This window comes from Carassius auratus, chromosome 46, assembly GCF_003368295.1.
Source record: "Carassius auratus strain Wakin chromosome 46, ASM336829v1, whole genome shotgun sequence".
NCBI lineage: Eukaryota > Metazoa > Chordata > Actinopteri > Cypriniformes > Cyprinidae > Carassius > Carassius auratus.
Window position 1 is genome coordinate 17,989,387 of NC_039288.1, and position 24,459 is coordinate 18,013,845.

Below are 24,459 nucleotides of genomic sequence, written 5' to 3' on the forward strand. Positions count from 1 at the left end.
TAATTTAATTTTGAATGACAGAGAAAGGAGAAAGATGCTTTAAAGGAATAGTTCACAAAAAATTAAAATAAATTTGCTCACTTTCAGACCGTCCGAGATACTGATGAGTTTGTTTCTTCATGGAAATTTAGAGAAATGTTGCATTGCAGTGTCTCAGCAATTGATGCTCTGCAGTGAATGGGTGCCGTCAGAATGAGAGTCCAAACAGCTGATAAAAACATCACAATAATCCACACCACTCCAGTCCATCAGTTACTAATGTCTTGTGAAGTGAAACGCTTTGTGTTCGTAAAAAAAAAAGAATCCGTTCTGTGGATTATTGTGATTCCTTAAAATGTGTAGATACAACATTGCTCATTGGAAACTGGTTTGTGGGGTAATGATCACATCTGTACCTGGATTCCCATGGTGATTTTAGAAACCCTGCACACAGCGCTTTCCCCGTGATCCATCTTTAAGATGAAACAGACCCATGGCCAAAACCGCTAACACTGTGAGGAGAGAAAACAGAGTCACTTTCTTCAAATAGATTTGTTTTGTTCTGAGGTTAAGTGGATCTGGTTCTAGTAAATTCAGAGAATTAACCATTTGGTTAACAGTAAGTTTTTACATAGTGTGGGCAAGTCTTTAAGAACTTTTTGTATTACAATCTCATGCATGACCTTTTTAGTTTTGCAAAAAATTGACAGTTTAACCCTTCAAATACAGTCTTTTTTTAGGTTGGGTTCAGAATGGCAAACTTAAAGCTTTATTAATTACGTGCAGTAGAAGTCATTTCATTGGAGTGGATGGGAGTTAAGTATTATCTTTGCACAATTTACTTAATTGTTTTTTTAATAAAAAGCTTTCTGATTTGTGGTGATGGGTGGTGATGGGTTATGTAGTTTTTCACTAGGAATTCCACTGTTTAATTCAAATAATAATTTTAAAAATAATTATTTTAAAAATAAGTTGATAGAATGCGGCTGATTGCTTAAAAATAATTAATATATAATCGTTAAAAACTCTGTAGCTCACAGTAGGTATGTTTAGAAAGGTTTAGAAGTTATTGTTAAAAACCACTTCCCCTCTGGAGAAAATGAATGGGAGATTTTCTTCAGGAACCCAAAGACATATATAATTAATTTCATATCATCTTTATTATGTTGCATCTTTTGCCTAATTTTATGTAAAAAGAAAAAAAAAAAGAAAAAGATAAATACTGTGACTGATATTACTTACCCTTAGTTTGTCACTCTGGAAATGGAAAGTCAAGTAGAGCATGTTGCATTGTGGGATACACTGCTCAATGTAATGTAGTAGTAGGTCATCAAGGTATTTTATGAGACAGAAAAAGTACATAGCCATATTCTTCCTCCTCTTTATCATTTTCTGTCCTTTCTCATACACACACACTCATTGTTCACTGATGAGACGGTTTGGGGTCAGGTGTACAGCACCTGGTCTCATTAGTACCCAGACTCCTGCGACCCCTTTTGGCTTTTTAATGAAATTCGACACCCATGTTAAATATGACACAGATACAAGCCACTAAGCAAATGATCAAGGCTGTGTGAGTAAGAGACACACACACACACACACACACACACACACGACTGTCCATAAAATGTATATTCTTTAATGTTTTTGAAAGAAGTCTCTTATCGTCACCAAGGTAAAAACAGTAATATAGTGAAATATTTGTATTTATTTTTTCCTGTGGCTCAAGTGTTAGAGCATTGCATTAGCAGCACAAAGTTGTAGGTTAGATTCCCAGGGAACACATGTTAGTTAAAAACTGTTAGCCTGAATGCACTGTAAGTTGCTTTGGATAAAAGCGTCTGCTAAATGCATCAATTTAATTTAATTTGAATTTAAAATGTAGTTTATTTCTGTGATGCGCCACTGTATTTTCAGCATCATTCCTCCAGTCTTCAGTGTCACATGATCTTCAGAAATCAGAATAATATACTGATTTGCTGCTCAAGAAACATTTCTGATTATTATCAACAGTTGTGCTGCTTTATATTTTTAAGGAATCTGTATTAGATTTAGTTTCAGGAAAGTTCAAACAAACACTGGAAATATAAATCGTTGATAACATTTTAAATGTCTTTATTGTGGCTTTTGATTAAATTGAATGCATTCTCACTAAATAAAAGTATTAATTTCTTTCTTTCTTTTTTAATATTACCTCAGATATTGTATAATATTTTCCACAAAAATATGAAGCAGCACAAATGTTTTGAGCATATTAGAATGATTTCTGACGGATCGTGCGACACTGAATAAAAATATTTTAAATTGTAATAATATTTCACAATATTACTGTATTTCTAATCAAATAAATGCTGAGAATAAAAAAAAAAAACGTAATTACTCCAAACTGGTCTAAGAAAAACAGGGTGTATTTGCTTGTGCATAACTTTTTCCTCATGCTCTCCCCAGCAAACGTGTGTGATGATGAGTTACTCTTGTGCCAGAACGGAGGGACATGCGTTCAGAATCAGCGCTGTAGCTGTACGCCGGACTTTAAGGGTGTTTTGTGCCAACAATCGCGCTGCGACGGAGGCAAAAAGTGCAACGATGCCAGTGCACTCACGCTGAGCCTGGCACTTCTGCTCTGCCCGCTCCTCGCCACCCTGCTGGGCTCCACCGCCTCCTGAGAGACCCCTGCTTCACCACCAGCGGGCACCGAGAGGGCCAGATGCTCAGCTTCGCCCTCTACAGGATGCAGAACGCCCTGCAGGACAACAAGAACGAGAAAACAAAAAAGACTCTTGTAGAGCTGGAAATCAATGGAACTCAAAATGAGTGCCTCACATATATATATATATATATATACGCTGAGGACGAATAATACCAAAAACACACACACTGCACACACAAAATCAACAAGAAGTGTGTTTCTTGTGCAATAGCTGCGAAATGTAATACAAACCTCACTTCCTTCACTCTGATTGGTCGATGTAGGGGGCGTGTCCTCACAGTAATCAGAGACTGTACGATGTTTTCTGTTTTTTTTTTACACTCCTTTGCAGCAGTTTTTCACATTCAGATGTATGTAACGAGCACTCACTGTTATTCGCTAAAAAGCAAAGAGTATGATGTTATATCATGACTATTAAGATTTTAGGCACTGTATCGCTGGTTGTTCTAGGAATGTAGGAATCATTGATATTTTCCAAGTATTCAGGACACGAACACGCTCTCCAACTCGCAAGAGAAGATATCTAATCAAATGGAATTATTACGAACCCACATTATTTGACTATTTTTAGTAGAGAGATTATTTTTGTTTTGGATCTATATAAGAGGCTGAATGTTTTATTACACTGTAAACTTTACAGCACACAAGCTATTATAGTACGAGAATCTATACGGTAGAGTTTACATCGTCTGTGTGAGTTTACACACTAAATGTACCAAGCAGAATTTATTAGATGGCAAAATCTATGGAAATGTATGGGGTGGGGTTTATTACACTTTATGGTTAACAGATTTACAAAACTACAATAAAAACTGAATGAAATCTTAAATGTACATGTGACTGTTACTTGGCTACGTTTGAGTTGTTTCTGTGTGGATCATTCCCTCTTCATCACATCTCATAACAATAACTTTTTTCCTAATAATAACTTTAAAAACACATAAATTATGCAATTTAAATGAATACTAAACTCAGTCCGTTTGAACTATGTTTGAAAATATGTTTGTTTTGTAATTTAAATAAATACTGCTATAAAAGGGAATAAAGGACTTTCAGGAAAAACACAAACTTAAATTAATTTACATTAATGGCAAAAAAATGTTTTTTTAAATTAAATAAAGAGCGTACCTTACCAGAAGTTTTAATTTTATATTATGTTTTGATATTGTCCTACAGATTTCAGTGATTTCATCAAACAGTGTTTTAAAGTGAGACAAACCAGCTAATAATACCACAAAGCACAGAAGAATCTGGAAAATATTTCTTAACCAATCGTCAATTTATCATGTTACTAATAATAGAAGTACATGTCCCATGACAAAAATTGCAACATGCATTTTGAAATTCATTTCATTAATAATATTGTACCTAACATGATTTCTATCTGTTAGAATTGAGTTATTTAATCTACTACATTAAGACAGCATGGTATGAGTGACCCAGTCAAAACAAATCTTCTACTGGCTTTTATATAACAGTAGTAGAGGAACCCAGAGAGAGTTTTAGATTTACTTTGGTCTATGAGGTCCCTGGCTTTATGAAATATCTGAAAATGACACCCGAGCCAGTGAGACAGCAAACAGGATACCGCACCAATAAAATAAAATTACAACAAAAGCAAGATTTCAGGCCTCGCTGAGCTGGTATCTTCCTGGCGAGAGAAAAATGCTGCGTCACGTCACAGTAGCAAAGTGTCCTGCACCTGAGAGGATCAAGCTTTTACCTTAGTCAGCGGGCATTGATTACCTTCCTCCGAATATCAATAGCGCACACAGGGAGGATACGTCAAGATGGGTCTTTATGAGTCCAAAGCTTTATTCTACACCCCTTAAGATAGAAAGAAACACGATTATAACCATGATGTGCTCACAAACAGGTCATTATAGGTGATCATGGTAATGATCATAATTTTGTGTGCTTCCTGAAATGTTTACAGTGTAAGTCACATTATAAATATTATTATTCAACACATAATGATTTTAAACAATAGCACATAAATAATAGCATACACCTTGTAAAGTAAACTTATTTTCTATATAGGTAAATGCAAGAAATATCACCTCTCTTTCATGGTTACACCAGAAAGCCTTCTAGCAACACGAATACAACGTCATTTCACAGGTTAATCAAACTGAACTGTTGAATTTGAGTTGTGTGTTGGTTAGAGTTTTCTGTGCAAATCTGTAAGTTAATGTTTTTACTGAGGTTGTTGGCCTCACATTATACGGACCTGCACAGTCCTGATTTGTGGAGTATAATATACCTAAAACTGGGGCAAGGCAAACCGGTGTAAATTTAGAAGCATTGCGCCCCCTAATGGTGAAACAGACGCTGCACGTTTTACTACCGCTCATTTAAATTCAGGTTTCTTCCCTCTCCTTAAAGCACCAGATATAATATTAAATAAATGTCGGTGTCATCTTAAATCAATATAAACCTTACCATTTATCAAAATCCATTTACACTGCAATTACAACTGCATAAATAATGTTTTAAATAGAATAATGAAATGTTGGACAATAATTCATTAAACTGATTTGTTACTGTCTGATTCACTCATGAATGAAGTAAACACCTTTTACAGTCTATAATAAATTTAACACCCAAAATTTTATTAATTGGTTATTGAAACATTGTAAAACGATGAATCGTTCAAGACTATGTTTATAGACTTTTATGACTGAATTTTCGTTGGCAAAATACAACAAAAAGTCTCAAAATGTAAAATGTCGTTGGTGCCAACTCTCTCTGTTGTTTTAAAAAAAGTGTCTATTGACGATTAGTATAATGAAATTAAAATTAATATCACATTTATAATTGATCCTAAATTTGTGAAGATAGCACAAGTAACACAAAAAGAAAAACCTTCAGATCTTGAATTTTGGGGGAATTTCAGACCTTGTATGATGCTTAAATTGTGCCCGCGAAAGACTCTTATAAAGGGCTAAGTTATGATAGCTGTATTGAGATGTTTTAATAGTGGTTTAATTTAAAAGCAGTGATAAAAAGTGACAAAGTTTAGAGAGAACTTGGTCGTTACCTTGTCGTCACCAGTGAGGCAGGTCAGGGAGCCGTTGATTTGCGCGCGTAAACTGTGGTTCTGTAGAAGAGCGGGAAGGGTTAGAAGCCATATTGAATTTTACGGGAATGTTAGGGATAAATGTAATCTTATCAGTGTGGCACTCGCGATATAAAGGACCTAAATCAGATAATTTTGCCAAACAATGGAGTTATATGGAGTTATTGTCCACTGGACGTTTTTTCAGCAATCGGTGTTGTTAAACAGCACAATATTTTATACACAGTAATAATAATAGCTAATAATTACTGAGACACGTACTCTCCATTGCATATTATTACACCAACACATAGTTCTTTAATCTACAAAAGTCTGTTTTTTGGATCCTGGCACTCCATGACTGAGATAAGATTTTATACAACAATCATTTCATTTTTATATTACATGACCATACAGCTGTTCCTTCTGATTAGTTATATTAATATAATACATTGATATTTTGTGTCTTTGGGCGTTTTTCTCATTTCACTAAAGGAATAAGCCACTTGTTGTGATCAAGATGGATGTACAGATGGACAGTAGTGTTGATTGAGAATCATTAATTGACCCTTGTATTATTCACCCATTTCAAGGTACTTCTATAAATTCTGTGGCGGGGTGGGGTGTTCTATGATTCAGTGCATCACTCACATCGCTAACATATGCAGTTTATCCAAAAAAAAAAAAAAATGGTGGCACAATGGTACAGTGATTCTCACAATACAAATTAAAAAAAAAAGGAAAAAAAAAGAAATCTTTTTTATTTCTGTCTACAAAAAGTGCATCTGTACAAAATAAAGTCCTTTTCATACAAACTGGTCTCTCACACAAGATAAAACAAGAAAAAAAAAATCCAAAGTAACGGTCAGTCTTTCAGTCTCCAGGTAGCTGGCTTGTATACTTCAAATGCAAAATTTCAAACTTAACTTTCATTCACAACTTAAACAAAACATGGCATTTTATATTTGAAATTACAATTTTAAGCAAATCTGGTTCTGTTCTTGGCCTTCTCCAGAATTATAGTGACTAATCATATTTAGCCTACTTAAATTATTCGAACAGTCAGCTTAATCAAAAATATTCTAGTATGTTAAAACTCAGTATAAAACAACCAATGAAACACAAACGGCACTGCATTCATGTACAACACATTTACACACCAAATCCATATCTGCAAAAACTTTAAATCATAGTTACATTTAAATAAAGCGACAAACTATACAGACTCAAACAGAAAAAGTTATATATTTTCTTGAAACAAGCACAAGGTCAAAAAAAATAAATCCAAAACCAACCAAACATCCCTCTTCATGCATAAAATAGAGGTGTAATATTCATTTAGAAGCAAAAGATGGTGAGAAAGAGTCCAAGATTAGGTAAGCACTGCCATCAAACGAGTTCGTCAAGCAAGTTGTTAAACCATTGCCCGAGAAAGAAGAGTTTAACAAAAACCCTTGTGCACAGTGGGTACTCAAAACATGAAGACATGAGGAAGAAAAATCTCTTACACAAATAAAAGCAGGGATAATTTATTTATCTCCTGTGTCGTTTTGAAGGTGAAGAACCGCTGTGTTTTGAAGAATATCTGGAACAATGGCCAGTACGTCTAGAGTCAGCTTCACATGAATTAGCTCTGTTTGTTGAGCGGCGTGACCCGGGGAAGCCCCGCCCATCTCTGTCTGGTATCTGTTCTCTGATTGGCCGTGGCTCTGCAAACCGTGGGTCTCTGGGCCTTTCATTGATCCGTGGGTTATTTGGGCATTCTAGAGGTATTAGCCGCGGCATGTTGCTCATGTCGCGCTGGGGGACGGGCATAGGGGCGGGGCCTGTTTCCACAGGTGCATGTATAACAGGTGTGGTCACAGTGCTGCTGATTGGGGGAAAAGAGAGACTGCGAGTCGGCGGCTCTCGTTCGGATTTAAGAATCTGCCTTACGTCACTTTCATAATCGTTTTGCATGGTTTTGATTATAGATTTACGCCTCCTAGCATCCTCAATCAAAGCTCCCCAATCACTTTGTTCCTGCAGAAATGCATTAAAACATAATTCAAATCTGTCAGAAGTACACAACAGCAGCTCTTATGGTGGGTCAAGGAAAATTAATGTATAAATACTGTATGCATGTGTTACCCTGAGTGTGCGTAGATGTCCCAGTATGAAGAGACTTAATTTGGCTCTTGTAATGGTTACGTTCATTCTCTGACGATTTCCCACAAACCTTAAAAAAAGAAAAAAAAAGAAAATGCAATATTTGAACCAACAACATTAAATATATATATATATATATATATATATATATATATAAAAAAAAAAAAAAAAACACAATACATGCATGTATAGAATATGCACGCTTACCCAATGGAACCAGTTTCACTGCTGGCTCTCACGCAAGACACAATTATGCAGTCCTTTTCTTTGCCCTGAAAGCCATCTACAGTATCCACATCAACCCTAAAACAAAATTACACGTTATTCAACCACACACACGGAATATTATGATTTTGCACCTTTTTTTTTTTTTTTTTATATAAATAAAAAGTAGTTTGTTCACCAAGGTGGCATTTATTTGAGAAAAAATAAATATTTAAGAAAAAATAAGTGTAAAATAATAGTACAATTGAAAAGACCAGTTTATGTAAACACATTTTACAATATAAATTATTCCGGTGATGCATAGCCAAATTTTCAGCATCCTTAATCCAGTCTTCAGTGTCTCATCTTCCAGAAATCATTGCTGCTCATTTATTAACGGTGGTCTTTCATATAAATTTTACAAAGATAAATCAAATGTTAAAGACTTAAAATGTTAATTACACTTCATATTTTTGTAAAATGCGACATGTAAGATGTGACAATGAAGATATTTTATATAAAAAAAAAAAAAAGAAAAAAAAAAAAGATTACACCGTAATAGATACAAAAGCACAATGCTTGTTACTCATTTTGGCAATCTGAAATAAGTTGTTTTAGAAGCTGAAAATGACATTGTTCAATGTCCCACTTTACTTAAAAGACGTTTTTCACAATCTTTCACTCACTGAAGTTGTTTGTCGAGGCCTGAACTCCTGATGGCTTCCAGTATGCATTGCTTCTGGGCGTTGTAGGGTGTGATGACACCCACTCGATCGGACTGCTTCTTGACCAGCAGCTTCAACAGCAGCAAGACCAACTTGACCTCTTTACTGTTTGAAAAGGAACTGACCAATGGAAAAACAAAAATCAACTAAAATGTTCAGACAAGTAGTAGTAAAGTCTTAAAATCTTTTCTTACCCTCTCTCCTTCTTTTCCATCCCATCAGTAACGTCGAACACTTTGTAGGGCTTGAAGGGCCAGCTGGGGGAACAGCGCTTCTGAGCCGTCTCACTGAAGGACACAAATCGGAAGTCAATATTTCTACTTTATGACCTTGGACTTCTTGCCACACCTCCAAATGCAGAGGAATTACTAGCTAAAAAGATACTAGAGGAGCAAAAAAAAAAAAATTGCGACTGTTAATAGAGCAAGACTGTTACCCTTTGTTTAAACACTGAAGCCACAGACAAAAAATAAAAAATAAAATTACAACATAGAGTATTTACATAATGTGGGTTGTCTCATCTTTTGATTAGTCAATTTTTTTTTTTATTTTTTTTTTTTACATGTTTGAAAATTATCGGGAGGTTATCTTTTCAGATCAGCCGATAATTATGCTCACATGATTTTGAGCCATGACCATGCAATTTTCTCCCGAGCTCGTCGACACAACACCTTGTACGCCCGCCTTTAGCAACCGGAGGAGTCTTAATTCAGACTCTGTCAAAGTGGTCTGCTCATGACCATACTGCCCGCACTGGTCCTGCCTACACCCCATAAACGTGACAAGGAGTCTGACTCCAGAACATTCTCTTCTCTCTCCCGCGCTACACAAGTTGAAACGTTCCAAACCAACAAGGAGCAGTGTGTGCGTACCAGTCATCCTTGAGAGCGCTGTTGTAGATGTACTTTGAGGGGAATTCACAGATTTCTGGGTGCATGCGGTACTGTACGCTGAGCAGGAGGATGGGAGAGGGTTGCGGGTTTGACTGACAAAGACTTCTGCATAACCTTGCCATAAGAGATTGGTCGTAGCCAAATTCCTTAGCTTTCTGTTAAACACAGACACACACGAAATTTAAATCATTTCTTATGCAGCTTATATTTAACCCTTATGCAGTTCTGGAAACCCTTAAACTAAACTGGCGTGGCCTAGAAAAATGAATAAATGGGCTTAGAAATCACTCATTATGCTATATTATTAGCAACATTGTGCCAAAAACGAATACAAAACCATTTGATCCAGATTAACCACAGGCCTCAATTATCGGAGCTTATGCACTTCAGTTTCAGAGTACTGCCAAAATTAATCAAAAATAATGTTTTTTTTTTACAGTTCACTCTGAAACTGAAGTGCATAAACTCAGATAATTGAGGCCTATGACTTTTTAGTTCCAAAAAGAATGACAAAACCTGTGCCAACAAGTTGATGAAGATTGAACAAAAAAAAAAAAAAAAAAAAAAAAAAAAAACCTAAACAGCAAATTCTAACCATATATGGGTTAAAAACAAACCTTGTATTAGACGTACTCTGACTATAATGGTGAGTTACCTGGGAGACAACCGTTGGTGGAAGCTGGTTGGGATCACCAACAAGGATTACAGAAGGACTTCGGTACATCATTGGAATCAGAGTCTCAGTTTCTTTAGCCTGACTAGCCTACAAAATTCAAAGATCAACAAAGTGGCTATAAAATAGTTGTTAGGAGTATTAGTGGAAGGTTTATATCATTATAACACTGATAAGTGTACACCATGAAAAGCCAAATAAAATATGATATTATGAACCTTATGCTGTCTTAATTGTGTTGTCTTACCATCAAACTGAATCTCTGCTAGTGCAAAGTTAAGTAAAGGTTTAATTGAGGGTAAAGTAAAATTATAATTATACTACTTTAGTTAACGTTTAAATGGAATAAACTAAATAGATTAAAAAAAATTATAAATAGATTTTGAAACCTCATCGATGATGACACAGCTAAACATTTCATTTCCGAGACGACGGAAAGTGCTCTCGAGGACAGTACTTCCACTGGTGCTGAGCGTGCAGCAGATCACATGAGCATTTTGCAACACAAAAGCTTGACTTTCCTGTCGCTTAATCCAACACTAAGAAAGAAACAAGAGGTATGTTTGTATTAAGTGCAAGAATTCTTAAACATGACTGTAAACAAATGTGACCGTTTACCTCTTTAATCCGCCGACTCAGTCCTTCTCTCTCCTTCAGAAACTGCAACTTCTGCTCCATCAACGTCTTGAACTGTCAACAAACCAATGAGGTTTAAAAAGACTGCATTCAAATAAAAATGTGATGCTCATATTCTTTGTCTTTTAGAAAACCGCGTTTGGAGGATGCATTACTTCAGAAGAATCCTTCTTCGTCTTTGCACATCGCTTGGAGAGATTGTCAATGTTTTGGTCTAGTTGCTCTTTCCGCCTGTTTATGTCAGCTTCTACAGTTTGCTGGGCTCGCTCTACACACACACAAAGCTTATACATTAAAATGACATCCATATGCATTAACTATTGAAATGTAAATGCATGAATTTCTCTCACGTGCTCTAGCTTTAGTCTGGTAGTCGAGGCTGAAAGGTTTTAGTGCCTTGGACATGGTCCTTTCATTTCCCAATCGTACCAGGTTTATGTCACCGCAGTTACCTGTACACAAAAGTGTTGTGTGAAACATGCTCTATTGTGACAGTATATGGCATGCATGCTTTTAGTTGTCAATGTGTGTGCAAGCTGAGAACCTTGAGGAGCATTGATGTTTCGGCATTTATCTTTAAAGATCAAAATGACTTTCTTCATCAGACTGTCGATGGCAGCGTTTGAGGGTGCACAGAGAAGAACACGGGTCCTTCGAGACTTTGAGTGAAGGTTCCCCACAGGAGCAGCACTGTTAATACCCTGACCAGATAAAAACACACAAAACACACTTCAGATTAAAAGGATTAGCTCCCTTTCAGAATGAAAATGGTGTCATTTTACAGATCCCTACATTTTTCAAAAATATCTAGTGTTTAACTGAAACTAAATTACCGAAGACAGAAGTTTGTACAACAGGCCACCAATGGTTTTACTCTTCCCGGTTCCTGGAGGACCATGAATAAGGAGAAATCTTGGGGTCTTATGCGTTCTCTTTATCATGGCAAGACCACAAGCTATTGCTCTCGCCTGGTCCCTGTTGAACTCCTGGAATGTAAAGAAAGAAAATGGCAAAAGAGAGCACGTACATTATGACATGTGGGATCAAAATCAGGTTCACTTATTGTACTTACACATTCATTCAAACATGAACAAGAACAGTTGTCTAGGGTTTCATTTTGTCCAAAACATTCTACAAGTAAATTCGGACCAAAACGCTTCTAGCGAAGCACTGCTCATTTGGTTTGCACCCCTTATCCAACACACCCAGTTTAGTTCATGAATGATGATTTGAACCAGGTGCATTAAATAAAGGTGACATTCAAAATGTGCAATGCTTTAAATCCTTGGTACTAGGAAAACTGCTTCAGATAAACCCAAACTCACTGGTGAATCCAGGTCCGATGGGCTGTCCAGAGTGTGTGTGAAATAAGATGCATGTGGATTAAGAAGAGGTCGCAACATTGGTCCATTTCGTAGCGAACACAGTGCATTGAACTCCCGGAAAGTGCTGATCAATGACCCAATAACTTCACAGAGTACAGGTTGGGAATTCACCGAAGATACATTACCACGAGTTTGAATCGTCAAGTTTAGGGTTAACTTGGAACCTGAAGAGAGACAAAGTAATGAGACATTGGACAAATATACACTCATCCTTAATAAAGGACACAACACGAGTCACACACCTGGACCTCTGTTAGAAACACTGGACCGGGACACATAACCGAAATGAGGATGTGGTTCATGGAAATGAGGTTCATTATGGGCATATGCTCCAGTGTTGTCCGGCAACCAAAGTATCACAAGGTCACTTTCTTTTGGGTATAGTTGTTTCGTATCGATTTCCTGAGAAATGCTTGCTATAAAAAAAAAAAAAAAAAAAAGGAGTAAAACTTCATGAAATGGTCGATACTTGAAAGTACACGCCCCAGTTAAAACAGTTAAATATTGTAATTGTATCAGAACACCCTTTACTGAACATCAGAAGGTGAATTGCCCAACATGACTGGACTTACCCGTGAAGTTGGCACTAGCTGTGCGATTGCTGTATTCTATACCCTGGACACTTAGGTGACACTTGACTCGGCCCTCTTTGAGCCATTCACTAGCAATCTATTGAAAATGATTAACATTAACAGTGGTACAAAGTGCAATTCTTATCTTTGTAATAGAATGCTATGCAGCAGGACAAGAACAAATGAATGGAATAAGATTAAGTCCCAACTACATCCAAATATTAAGGCATTACAGAAATAAGATTTAGTCCCACCTCTTCAAATGCATTAATTTGTAGCAGGGGATACAAGGTGTTGAAGTACTCCATGTAGCTGGGAAACATAACTGGCACCTTCTTCAGCGGTAGTTGGCATAGATCATTTGGACTCCCAAATGCTTTGTAGTTGTCAAGCATCCTATAATCCCATTTAAGGATTGCTTGGGTCAAGAACAAAAGGTCAAACTTCGGGCTCTGATCCGTTGCAGGAACTGGTTTGTTAACTGGAGCCTCAGGTCTTTGGTATACCTTGTAAGATGGTGGATCTGGGTAGAGCTTATTTTAGTACTCGGGACCAACAAAGGAGCATAAGGAGATTGTTGTGAAGGAAGTGGCTTTGGGAGTTGTGGAGGCTGGAGAGGTTGAAATGTTTTTGGAGGTGGCATTGCTGGGGGCAGTCGGGGAATCTTCGCTTTTGCAACATTAGCAACAAGAGGCTTAGCTACTTTTTCCATTTCATGGACAAGTGAGGCACTGCGGGAGCTGGGGGTGTATATTTTTGTGGTAGAAGGTTTGGCCTTTTTCTGAGACATCGGTGACATGCTAGGCTTCAAGAACAAATGATCATCATTTCCACCAATAGGAGTCTGTATAGGTTTTAGGTGTCAACACTGGTTGCTCTGGGGTATCCGGTTCACTATCTGGATCAATGTCCATGTCAACTGGATCTCTCTGGGTAAGAAAGAGTTCATCTTCCTCCAATGGCTCCATTTGGGAGCACAGTTCCATATCAGTGGGTCCCGTCTGAGTGAGGACCATCCATTCTTCATCATCATATCATCCTCCGATGTCAGAGAAGGTTTTTCTTCCTGGTTTACATCAGCAGTCTCACTGGCTTGGAAGTACTTGGATTCTATTCTCTTATCACTTCCAACCCCATCACCTTTAGAACGGATTTCGGATTCTGCATTTTCGTTATCAGGATCCAGCTGAGGATAGGGAAAGAAATCACCAGCTTCACTGCTTGCAACTGTATGTTCTGGCAAGTGCACTTCAGCTGGCTGATTGATCTTTGCTGGTTTGGAAGCTAATGTTGTTGGCCTCTGATGCTTCTCACGAATTTGCTTGAAAAACTGAATATCTTGTGAACCCATAAGTTTCTTGTTGCCTTTTACAATACGTTTCTGTGAAGTTGTCTTAGTGACTCGACGCACTCGCCTTATTTTCTGTTGTGGTTCTACCTGCACTTTCTGACCATGGCACCTCAGTTTAGCAACACAATCCAGCGAACGCTGAGAAAGTTCAAAGGCTTTCCTTTCCTTCTTTTTTAATCCCAAACGCTCTGCTGTTGATTCTGGCTCAACAACTTTGCGCACTTTCTTTGGAGGAACAATGGCAGGGGTGCCACGTGAACTGGGGGCAGGAAAATAAGGTGAAGAAACACAGCTGGATGATGGAGAGGAAGATGTACCACATGACGGGGTGGTTGAAGAGGAAGGTTCCTCTTCGTCCTGAGATGTGGAGTTGCGTTTCCAAGGGTGGCCCCTGATTTTAAGAGCAAGGGCATCAATTATCAGTGGCTTTTTCTTATCAGATGGAGTTGTTTTTGCACTTTTAACCAGCAAAGGTTTTGGTTTGCCAAATTTATCCCAGCTTTCTGCAGTACTGGATGCTTTGGACAGTGACGGTGCACAGGAATCCGCTGGCTCTTGTGGCTGCTGCGGTTCTTTGATCTGATCCAGAGGTTTTGGTTTGCCAAATTTATCCCAGCTCTCTGCAGTACTGGATGCTTTGGACAGTGACGATGCACTTGAATCCGCCGGCTCTTGCGGCTGCTGCTGCTGTTCTATGATCTTATCTTCTGCTTGCTGACAGGTCCTCTCAATGTCCTCATCTGGATTTAGTTCAGTCTCTGAACTTGGAGACGCTTCACAGGGAGCTTTATCCACCTGTGGTTTGAGTAGTTGGTCTGATTTTGGTTTCGACAAGACTGATGCATCAAAATCTGAAGTATCCCAAGAAGATGGCACATATTGCTGCGTCTCAAACTCAAAGACCTGTGATTCACTGAGATCATCATAATCACGACCCGGGCTCTCAGGCAAGACATGATCTTCTGGAGACCTTAGGACATCATTTGGCCCTTCATCATTATCAGAATCAGAATCAGAGATGACAATGGTACTGGACTCCACATGTGGCTTTGAGCTGCCCATGGACCTGTTAGGAGTTTTTCCAACAGCACTACTGTCAATTTCGGAATCGCTAGATTCAACTTTGTGGTTGACAGATTTTATCAAACTGGTTCGTCTGACATCAAGGGGTTCATCGTCATCATCCTCCTCCTCAGCAGCTCCAAAACCACCTTCCACTTTAACTGATGTCAAGGGAAAAGGTTTTAAGGACTCATCAGGTTTTTGTTTGGCAATGGCTTTGATCTTTGACAAATTTTGGTTGTCGTTTAATCTGGATCTAATTTCCTGCACTTTACCCAGATCTGGTTTAATACGTTCCAACTGAACAGGTGTTCTCAGCTTTGAAACTGACACTGGGTCAGGGGGTTCTTTCTTAACCTTTGCAATTTTTTCAAGACCGCTGCATAGATCCTCAGAGATATTATTTCCATAATTCCAAAGTGGCTCCTCTTTGATAAAAGCAGCTGCATCTCCTGCTCTGCTTGGTCCTGCCTCCTGGTCCTCATGTTGTTGCTGATGCAGGGTTGGTACTGAATTTCTGGAAATAACAGTGTTTGTAGCTGCCTCCACTGATGGTGCACATGAGGATGGAACAACAGAGAGTGGAGAATCAGGTCTTTCTGGCATTAACCGGACAACTCTCAACAAACACTTTTGAAGCTCATCAGATTCAGAACGCGTTAGATTCCATCGTTTGTTTGCAACTCCACGCAATTGCATAAGCCGATTAAAAAAGAGGGTTGAGCCTGGGACAGATCTCCTTATCCCTTCTTTCAGCAGTAGTCGAATCAGTTTCATGCAGCCAGGAATTATGGCACCAATGCCACCTCCAGATGCAGGCTGTCTTCCGACCATCCCAAGGTTGTATGAGGTTGAACTGACTCCGTGAAACCCACCCATCCTGTCTGGTGGTGCATGTGGTTCATCCGATAGGATAATGCATAAGACAATCTCTTGCACCCACTTTTGGGCACAGCGAGAAAGTATTCCCATTCGCCCTTCAGCAGAATGTAGCTCAACAATTTGAATAAGAATACGAGTGAAGAACTCGGTCACTTTATCGCACACGCTTGTCTGTCCGGTTAGCATGTGTCGATTTTCTCGTATCTTATCACAAAGATAGTGGATGACTTCACTAATATAGGAAGCGTTGAGCTCTGGAAGTTCCATTATGGAACGGACAAATGGAATGAACCATAGAAAAGTGCTTCCGTATACACGCATGCTCTGGCCCATTTCAGAATCAAGCACGGTGACAAGAGACTGCATATCCTCATAGATCATATAGTTGCTGGAAATACCACTGTTGGACAACGAACCAGATGCCTACACAATGAATAGAAGGGAAAACAATATTCAGCTTTTTCCTAACAATCATTTAAAGCAAAGACTACCAAGAGTGCAGTAAATATTAGTTGCATGAAGTGAATGGGGTCAAAACCGAAATCTTACTTGGTTTGGTTTTTCGGAGGCATAACAGTCATACACCATCTGACTGCAAGTCACCATATTGTCATCATATTCAGGCTCCACTTTAACCATGCCCCTGTGCATTTAAAAAACACACACAACTTCATAAAACCCAACATTACCAATTCACTTTCTGCCACCAGAAAATGGCATTTCACAGCAATTTACGGTCCAAATCGCACCACTATATTAATTTGCTTTGTGAGCTTCTCACAAGCATAAATTTTAATTAAAGCACTGTTTTAAAATAGCTTTTTATATTCCTGGTTAATGAGTGTCATTTTGCAGCTATTATAGAGCTCATTTTTAATGATCCAAATTTAGTGTAAACAGAGGAATTCAATTCAAGGAGTCGATTATGCTTCATTTTGGCCTAAATTCTGCATTTTATTCTTTAAAAGCAAACCACTTTACATAATTTCTCAAAATTAGTATTGATTGCCTTTAGGTGCCAATGGACAAGCGGTGACAAGTGCAAGTCTGTGTAAAGAAAATTCAGAGATTGTAATGTGGTTTCAGCATTTCTAACACTTGTGTTGAGAAACAAAGACCGTGAACTACGTAGCACTGAATTGGAGTTAATGTAGACCAGGGATCCTCAAACCTGGACCTTGAGATCCACCTTCCAGCATAGTTTAGATCTAACCCTAATCAAACACAACTGAGCATGCTAATCAATGCCAATCAATGTCTTTGGGATCATTAGAAAAAAATCACAGGCAGGTGACTTTGACCAGGGTTGGAGCGAAACTCTGCAGTGCATTGGACCTCCAGGGTAAGATTTGAGGAAGGGGGGTGTAGACCTTTAAATGGTTTCTCACCATTTTTGCGTTCAGGACTTTGGGCCAGGCCTGAAATAATGTCTCGATGCACTGGAGCCACTGAGCAGGAGCACAACAACTACATCCGCTCAATCGTGAGTTACTGTCATTACCATTAGTTACTACAGACTGCAGTTTGCTTGCTAGCTATGCCTTCACAGAAGTGCATGTATGGCTGTGTAAATCCAATTAATCTGCTAGGAGGAGTATGCATTCAGGTTGTAGCAGTATTTGATAGTTGAGAGAGGCGGCAGCTTTCCTGTGAGTTGGTGTGATTTCAGCACTGACAGCATTTGTTCAATTTTGATAACCAACTTCTATCATTCACAATTTGGCTGGGTGGTTAACAAATATTTCTTTGGCGTGACAAAATCGGAACACAGACTTTAACATTGTTCCCATCCAATGACCTAATTTCAGCATTGCATAAACTCTTCAAGACTTTCTTACCGCATGGTTTTTTTCTGTATGTTCCTTATTTCCGCAACATAGCTGGCTGCTCCAGTGATTGTCTGGAAAGCCATATTAGGGTCAACCTGACCCCAGATCTTAGAACCAAGTCGGTCCAGAATTACCATAAAACAGTGAAGGGCTGGCCAGAATGGGTCAGAAGCTGGATTGTTCTCTGAAAAAACACAATGGAACTTTTTAAGTGGACCAACTTTAATCTACTGTATCCCACCACATCATAAAAAAAAGAACGACATACCATTTTTCAACCCCTCCATTGTGTTGAGTATGCAAAGTGGGATGTTAAACTGTCCCATGAACAGGGAGTCCATTGCATCAGCGCTGAGCTGTGTTAGTAACATACAGATACCTGTAGGGCGCAAAAGAGCGTTACTTCAAAAAGGTGACACTCACCAAGTGATGAACAATGAGAACCAATTATGCCAATTCCAGGTCAACCTGACACCGTGTCCTATACAGCAAGTTTCCAGATCAAGACAGTAGGTAGACACTAGAGCAAAACAAATCCTCACTTTCAAAGTTTCGGTTTCTATATTAACACTTTCACTGCCACAGACTAAACTTTCCACTGGTAGGGGTGCAATTACAAATCCAAGTAAAATGCCAAAAATAAAAATGTCAAACCCATTAAGAGGTACAAGATCATGCAAACTTTGGGGTGTTGCAAAAAATAAAATTGTTAGGGAAAGAGTTAACTGCAGGATGAAGTCTTTGCTGAACAGAAATGAGGAATAAAAAAAAAACAAATATAAAGTGAACTTCCCAATCTCAAATTGTAAAAGTTTAGTAACAAAAAAGGAAAGGCCACTATGAAAAGAGGATTTTCATATAGAAAACTAAAATCAACAGACCTAGCCAGTAGTTCTTCTTATTTTGTGAATCATAGAGGTGAGAGGGCAGCATTTGTACAGTGCCCCCTGCATAAGACTCTGGCTCCAAATCTGGAAAGTCCAAAGATATTCCAAGCTCAATGACATAAAACATGCAAAAGAAAATCTCCTGAAGGTCATAGTAGGCATCCCGATCCACACTCTTCATGGTCTTTGCTGTATCGATTGCCCAACGGCGCACCTGGTGTTGAAAGGTAGAACAATTAATGAGCAAAAGACCAGCTTCACACAAAATGGCTTTTTGACAGAATTACCTGTTCGTTGGGATGAACGAGAAGCAGATATGTTCCTTGATACTTCTCAAACACAGTCAAAGACTGCTTCATATCCTGCAGCTTACACAAGGCTTTTACCACCAAATCACCTGTAGAGAATGAAAATCACTTATTTGTTATTATAGGCTTTGGATCTGGTTGGTAAATAGTGACATTCTGCCAAATATTTTTGAATGGGAGCTAAAATATAAATCAAGTACCATTTGCATCAGTCACTAGCCAACTCTACATTATTTTCCATATTGCGTCAACTGACTTTGATTACGGTGCATTTCTACCATTAAATTCCATTTCCTTTGAGGGATAATTTACTCCACAGTCAACTAACATTTAAGCTTGGACTAAAAATAACATAACTACATGGTTAGCTCTTTATGAAGCTCTTTGACACCTTTAACAGAGGGCTAAGAATATAACCGAACAACAAAAAAGAAAAGGTGGACAAAAAGCCAAGATGCCAGCTGACCATCTGAACTGGTGCTTTCCAAGCTTCCATTCTTATGGGGTTTTGTTACCAGATTTTGTCCAATAAGCCATACTTTAATGCATGTTCCTCCCCTTGCCTTCTACTATTATTAATTACCTCTCTTGACTCGGATTTAATCTTGGGATTATTTAACCCTCTTCAGAGGCATTTTGTACATATGAGCGGTCAAGGTCTTAATCTTTGCATGCAGTGTGCAAAATCTCAGTCATGTAAGCCACAAGGCCTTTAAAAGGCATACGACCCTCGAGAGATTAAGACCACTTCTACAAATGTCTTCTATAAAAAAATATCCTTAAAACTGTAGCCACCAGGACTTACACAGATCACGGTGGCAAAGCAGGTACGGGTACTTCAGAACTTCAAACAGCGGGAAACGGAGGCGGTCGTGCAATTCTGCAGGAGAGATCTTCGACACCGGCTCCTCGTGGTCATCTTCGATAATAAAGATATCATCCTCCTCCAGCTCCTTGTCTAGAACGGTTCCCAACAAATGCATGAGTCGAGCCTTCTCCATTTCCCACAAACGCTGCAAGAGAGTGAGAATTGGGGTTTATGACGCCACATGCAAGCTTAAAACATTCACCTTTATGACACTTATTTAAAATTACTTCCAAATGAGAAATAAAGCCAACAATATTCATAACACACATAGCAGTTTAATTAAACATTTAGATTAGAAAGCAAGCTAGAGAAGGGATGTGCAGAGCAGAAACATGGCGAAAAACCCCAAGGTATGTCTTGTAATGGATTATCCATGCATTCAATCTATCATTGTAGTGCATGTAAATAAGGAATGGTTACATCTCGGTTGTATTGAATTGATGACGCCACATTGGAAAAACAGTCATGAATCCAAGCAATCATAAAAACAGAGCAACTTCCTGCCCTGAAACAAGCATTTATTTTTGGCATAACATAAAAACAGACTACATGATTATTTTTGACTTAATCGGCTATAGATTAAGTAAGTCTAGACGACTCTAGACAGATTTAGTTACGGCGTTCACTGGTTCCATTTACTTCCATGCTTAATTTTTTTTTACCTTCCTAAAGCATTAATTTCAGCATTTTGGATGAAGCACAGAAGGCATGCCTTTCTATGCAAGTTTGCTGCGACCGGAACAACTTGAACGTTTGGTAGTGTGCCCAGTTTTTCCTCTTTAACCTTTTAAAGGCTCATGAAACCCCAGACTACTTTTTCCCTTAGATTTTAGCAGATATGTTTGTGTTGCACATAATAGAAGATAATGTTAGCATCCAATAGTTATCCAACAATCTGTTGGAGATAACTTGATCATTTTAAGCTTGAGTCCCATTTTAATCTTTCAGGTTTAAAAAAATCTACATTGTGTTGACGTCACAATGGATTATAGTACGATGACATGTTTGGGGTCTATTAAATTCATCATGAGACTGCATGTACTTATCCTATGAGAATACGCTTTGCTTAATTCTTCATAACAACGTGTGTTGACATTCATGGATCAAAGAAGAGCGTTTGTTTTTCCCCTTTGTTATAAGAGTTTGGCACAAACGCGATCCATTCACTTGGGGAGCATAATTTTACATCTCTGACACACAGCCGGTCAAAAGGTTTATATAAATGCCACAAAATAAGTCTCAAGTTCTCGGAGGTGCAACAAAGTGCATTTGTGCAAAGGGCAGTGCATTTGTGTTTTCTGCACACCACACCCACTTTTTCAGCTTTTTTATTTTTATATTTTTTTTAATGTGGGGAGAACTAACCAGTGCTGAAATGGGGGGGGTTCTTGACCCTTTAACAGTGTACACTACAAACTTGTGTAGAGTATTCAAGACTAAACTAACATCAACAGACCTTTTTCAAAATTTCTTTAGATTTCAGAAGCTGGATTAAACGGAGTATAAGATGTTTAGGCTCCTACCGTGGTGAAGAGGAAAATTTTTTGCATGTATATTTGCTCTAATATAAAACAATTCCCGCAGTTGCGCTTTCGGTTCACATGGCCATCAACATTTTGATTAAAATAAAAACAGAGGCAAATACACTGAATAATTACTTCATTGTAATGTTTTGACAGACAAGTTGGCAGTCTGCTTCCCTTGCAAACACAAAGGAAGGAACAAAAAAGCCAATTAGTTAAGTGAAATCAGTGGCAGGAGAATTAGGGAATACTGGGAGTTAACGGAGGGGAAGTGGAGAACACCTGCAATGAAATCATTGCTCAAGTGTAAAAAAACAAAAAAAAACAAGCAAGAGGTCAGATGTTCCACAAACATTTGAAAATTTGTTTTCTCCAACAAATTCAAATTTTGGCATCTGAACTTAGCATTTGGCATTAAACAAGGAATTCACAATGTTAAAAAGTGGAAACTTGCAACCGTTTGTGAAAAGGCTTCAAGAGGATTCATGAATCATAATTAACCCTTTTCCAGGTATTTACACTCCTGCTCAGTGCCTGCTTGAAATTCAGCGTAAACAGACAAAATTCAGCCTGCTCTGACCCACCGCAGTATGAAAGTAAACCGTTGAATGGTAATCGCATCTTTCTCCTCACCTCCGAACTGCTTTAAACAGTCCGCATTAAGATGAAACTTCAGAAGCACTTCTGTTCCCCCTTTGCGGAGTAAATTCGGAAGACTTTTGCAGTGTTTGTGTACCTTGTGCAGATCAGGGACCTTGTCTCTGGCTCGATGATACTCCACCACACACTCCAGACAGCAGCTGAGGTCTTCATTCAGAGAGTCCATCTCTCGCTCAGACAGCTGTCCGGAGCTGTAGCGACGCAACATGGTGACGATCGCCACGTCTCCCTCCACCTCCAGGGACGTGGTGCACCACAGACACTTCTCCATCACGATCACCTGTGCACACACAGACAACTTCATGCAATCTTAAAGGATCAAGGAATCTACAACATGCCTCTCTCCAAGTTCTCCAAAATGTATTCATTCATCTTTATAGCAGCTCCTTAGACAAATACGGTTTTCATAGCACTTAGATACATTCTTCATCTGGAAGTTAAATAACAGCGGATTAAAGGGATGTCGGGTTTAGGACAAGCTGGATTATGCAATTTTCCTCCAGAAGCTCAATCCGTGTCCTCAAATCAGATGTGCTCGTCCTAAACATTACTGCCTCATATTGCTTATAAAAATAAGAGCCTTTACCTGAAATAATGTTAATATTCCATTCACTTGTAATACACTGATAACCAGCATTAACAGGTGCTGATGAGAAAGCCACATGATAACTCAAAAGCTCATCACAAACGGCTTTTCCCACAAGCTGGAGAGGAAAACACGAACATATAGAATGTGCACAGTGTAATTCACACAAACACCATCAGATACAGTAAACATTTGTATAACATTAGATGCTAGATAAAACTAATGTACACAAATGAGGGAGAAAAAAAAATTTGTTTAGTTGAAACCCATCAAATGTTAAGCGTGATGGAATTCTGGGAACGTCAATTTACATTTTTCCAAGTTACAATGACACTTTAATTTCCCATAGCCGCGATTTTACAATAACACTAAATGTTATTACGGTTACTCACCCCATTCAGTATGCAAACAGGTTTTTACTGTAGCATTTATACAGTTATAAAGGTTGCAGATTGGAGTATCCGCACAGGCAGGTGGAGAGGAGAAAATTAAGAGAGCACTCTTCCCCATTAATACCCATTACATTAGTGCCACTTGTCTGGTGTGTGCACACTTTACATGGGTGTTCCCACACACGAAAGCTGACTAGTAACTAAACAACAAATCAAGGTTAAGAATGTGCCCTGTTCTACAGCCTCCACTGTGTGTTTGTACAAAGACCATATTATGCATTCAGTATAACATGGGTGTGTACATTAGCATAGTGTCAGCTCTATAAAGTTTTAAAATGATTAGAAACCACTTCTGGAGGTCAGATCAGTGGATAACAAGCTCTTGAATGCCTTTGAGTGATCCTAAAAAAAAAAAAGTATAACACCCCACGCACACGAAACGAAACTTATCTGATTCCAGTGTGGGGTTTCCTGCCCGGACTTGCACGCCTTTTACACAAACCAAAGCAGTTACACAGTCACGAGCTGAGAGCCAACAGGCACTCACTTAACCACCAAGAGATAAAGCATTATTTGAGTCACACAAATGTTACCATTATCGACAATATCGAGAATGCATACGCTTAAGTCAGTCAGAAAGCTGCAAACTTTCCACTAAAACCAATGTCATATTTAATAGACAAAACGGAGTCTTTACTTTTTAACTCCAGGCCTGTTCCTGCCATAAAAACTGATGTCCCTGCAGAAGGAAGAGCGGACTTCGTATGCACACTTAAAAACAAAAATCAAATGTAAACATGAGAAACGCATTCAAAACAAACAAACGCGTTACCTACACAGCTCCAACGGAGGAAAGTTTGAGTCTTTCAGGACTGTTTCATCTCACTCCCACATTGGCACGGTTGTAAATTCCTTATGTCCCCTCAAAAGTGTGTTTAACATGTTCTCTTCCTTTCGGTTCTGCTCTCCTCCGTGAAAACACGCCTGAGTCGCGCCGCGGTGACGTCACTATGGGAGGCGGGTCTGTCCATCGCGCATGCGCAGCACCACAGCTGCAGGTTTGGCGATATATAAAGCGCTAGAGTTATTGAACTGGCCTTCTGGATAGTTAGGAAAACGCGTGATGAA

General features: G+C 38.6%; 2 protein-coding genes and 2 long non-coding RNA genes across 4 annotated transcripts in view; 1 reads left to right on the top strand and 3 right to left on the bottom strand.

Moving 5' to 3' along the window:
- ntng2b (netrin g2b) overlaps nt 1–2,926 on the top strand; it is a 54,780-nt gene extending 51,854 nt beyond the window's left edge. The window contains exon 8 of the mRNA XM_026235293.1: nt 2,428–2,926. Within this exon, the coding sequence (XP_026091078.1) occupies nt 2,428–2,645 (218 nt within the window). The 3' untranslated portion in view covers nt 2,646–2,926. The remainder of the gene's footprint in view (nt 1–2,427) is intronic.
- Nucleotides 283–3,006, bottom strand: LOC113064439 (uncharacterized). Its single transcript, XR_003278818.1, has 3 exons — nt 2,921–3,006; nt 2,582–2,722; nt 283–491 (listed from the first exon to the last, which is right to left on the bottom strand). It is a non-coding gene; the product is annotated as an uncharacterized LOC113064439 (long non-coding RNA).
- Nucleotides 3,007–3,895: 889 nt separating this feature from the next.
- On the bottom strand, nt 3,896–5,199 carry LOC113064440 (uncharacterized). Its single transcript, XR_003278819.1, has 3 exons — nt 4,750–5,199; nt 4,413–4,516; nt 3,896–4,340 (listed from the first exon to the last, which is right to left on the bottom strand). It is a non-coding gene; the product is annotated as an uncharacterized LOC113064440 (long non-coding RNA).
- A 1,291-nt stretch (nt 5,200–6,490) lies between these two features.
- On the bottom strand, nt 6,491–24,389 carry LOC113064442 (probable helicase senataxin). The gene is given in 28 exon segments (XM_026235294.1): nt 6,491–7,769; nt 7,878–7,965; nt 8,103–8,198; nt 8,786–8,944; nt 9,019–9,111; nt 9,697–9,872; nt 10,373–10,480; nt 10,780–10,929; nt 11,009–11,080; nt 11,182–11,294; nt 11,377–11,478; nt 11,571–11,727; nt 11,860–12,012; nt 12,352–12,575; nt 12,654–12,827; nt 12,984–13,080; nt 13,238–13,509; nt 13,512–13,827; nt 13,829–14,011; nt 14,014–16,701; nt 16,828–16,921; nt 18,117–18,291; nt 18,376–18,486; nt 18,989–19,208; nt 19,282–19,391; nt 20,108–20,315; nt 22,430–22,633; nt 24,168–24,389. Coding segments are annotated over 27 exon segments (7,023 nt in total). The 5' UTR covers nt 22,625–22,633; nt 24,168–24,389; the 3' UTR covers nt 6,491–7,280.
- Nucleotides 24,390–24,459: the final 70 nt, after the last annotated feature.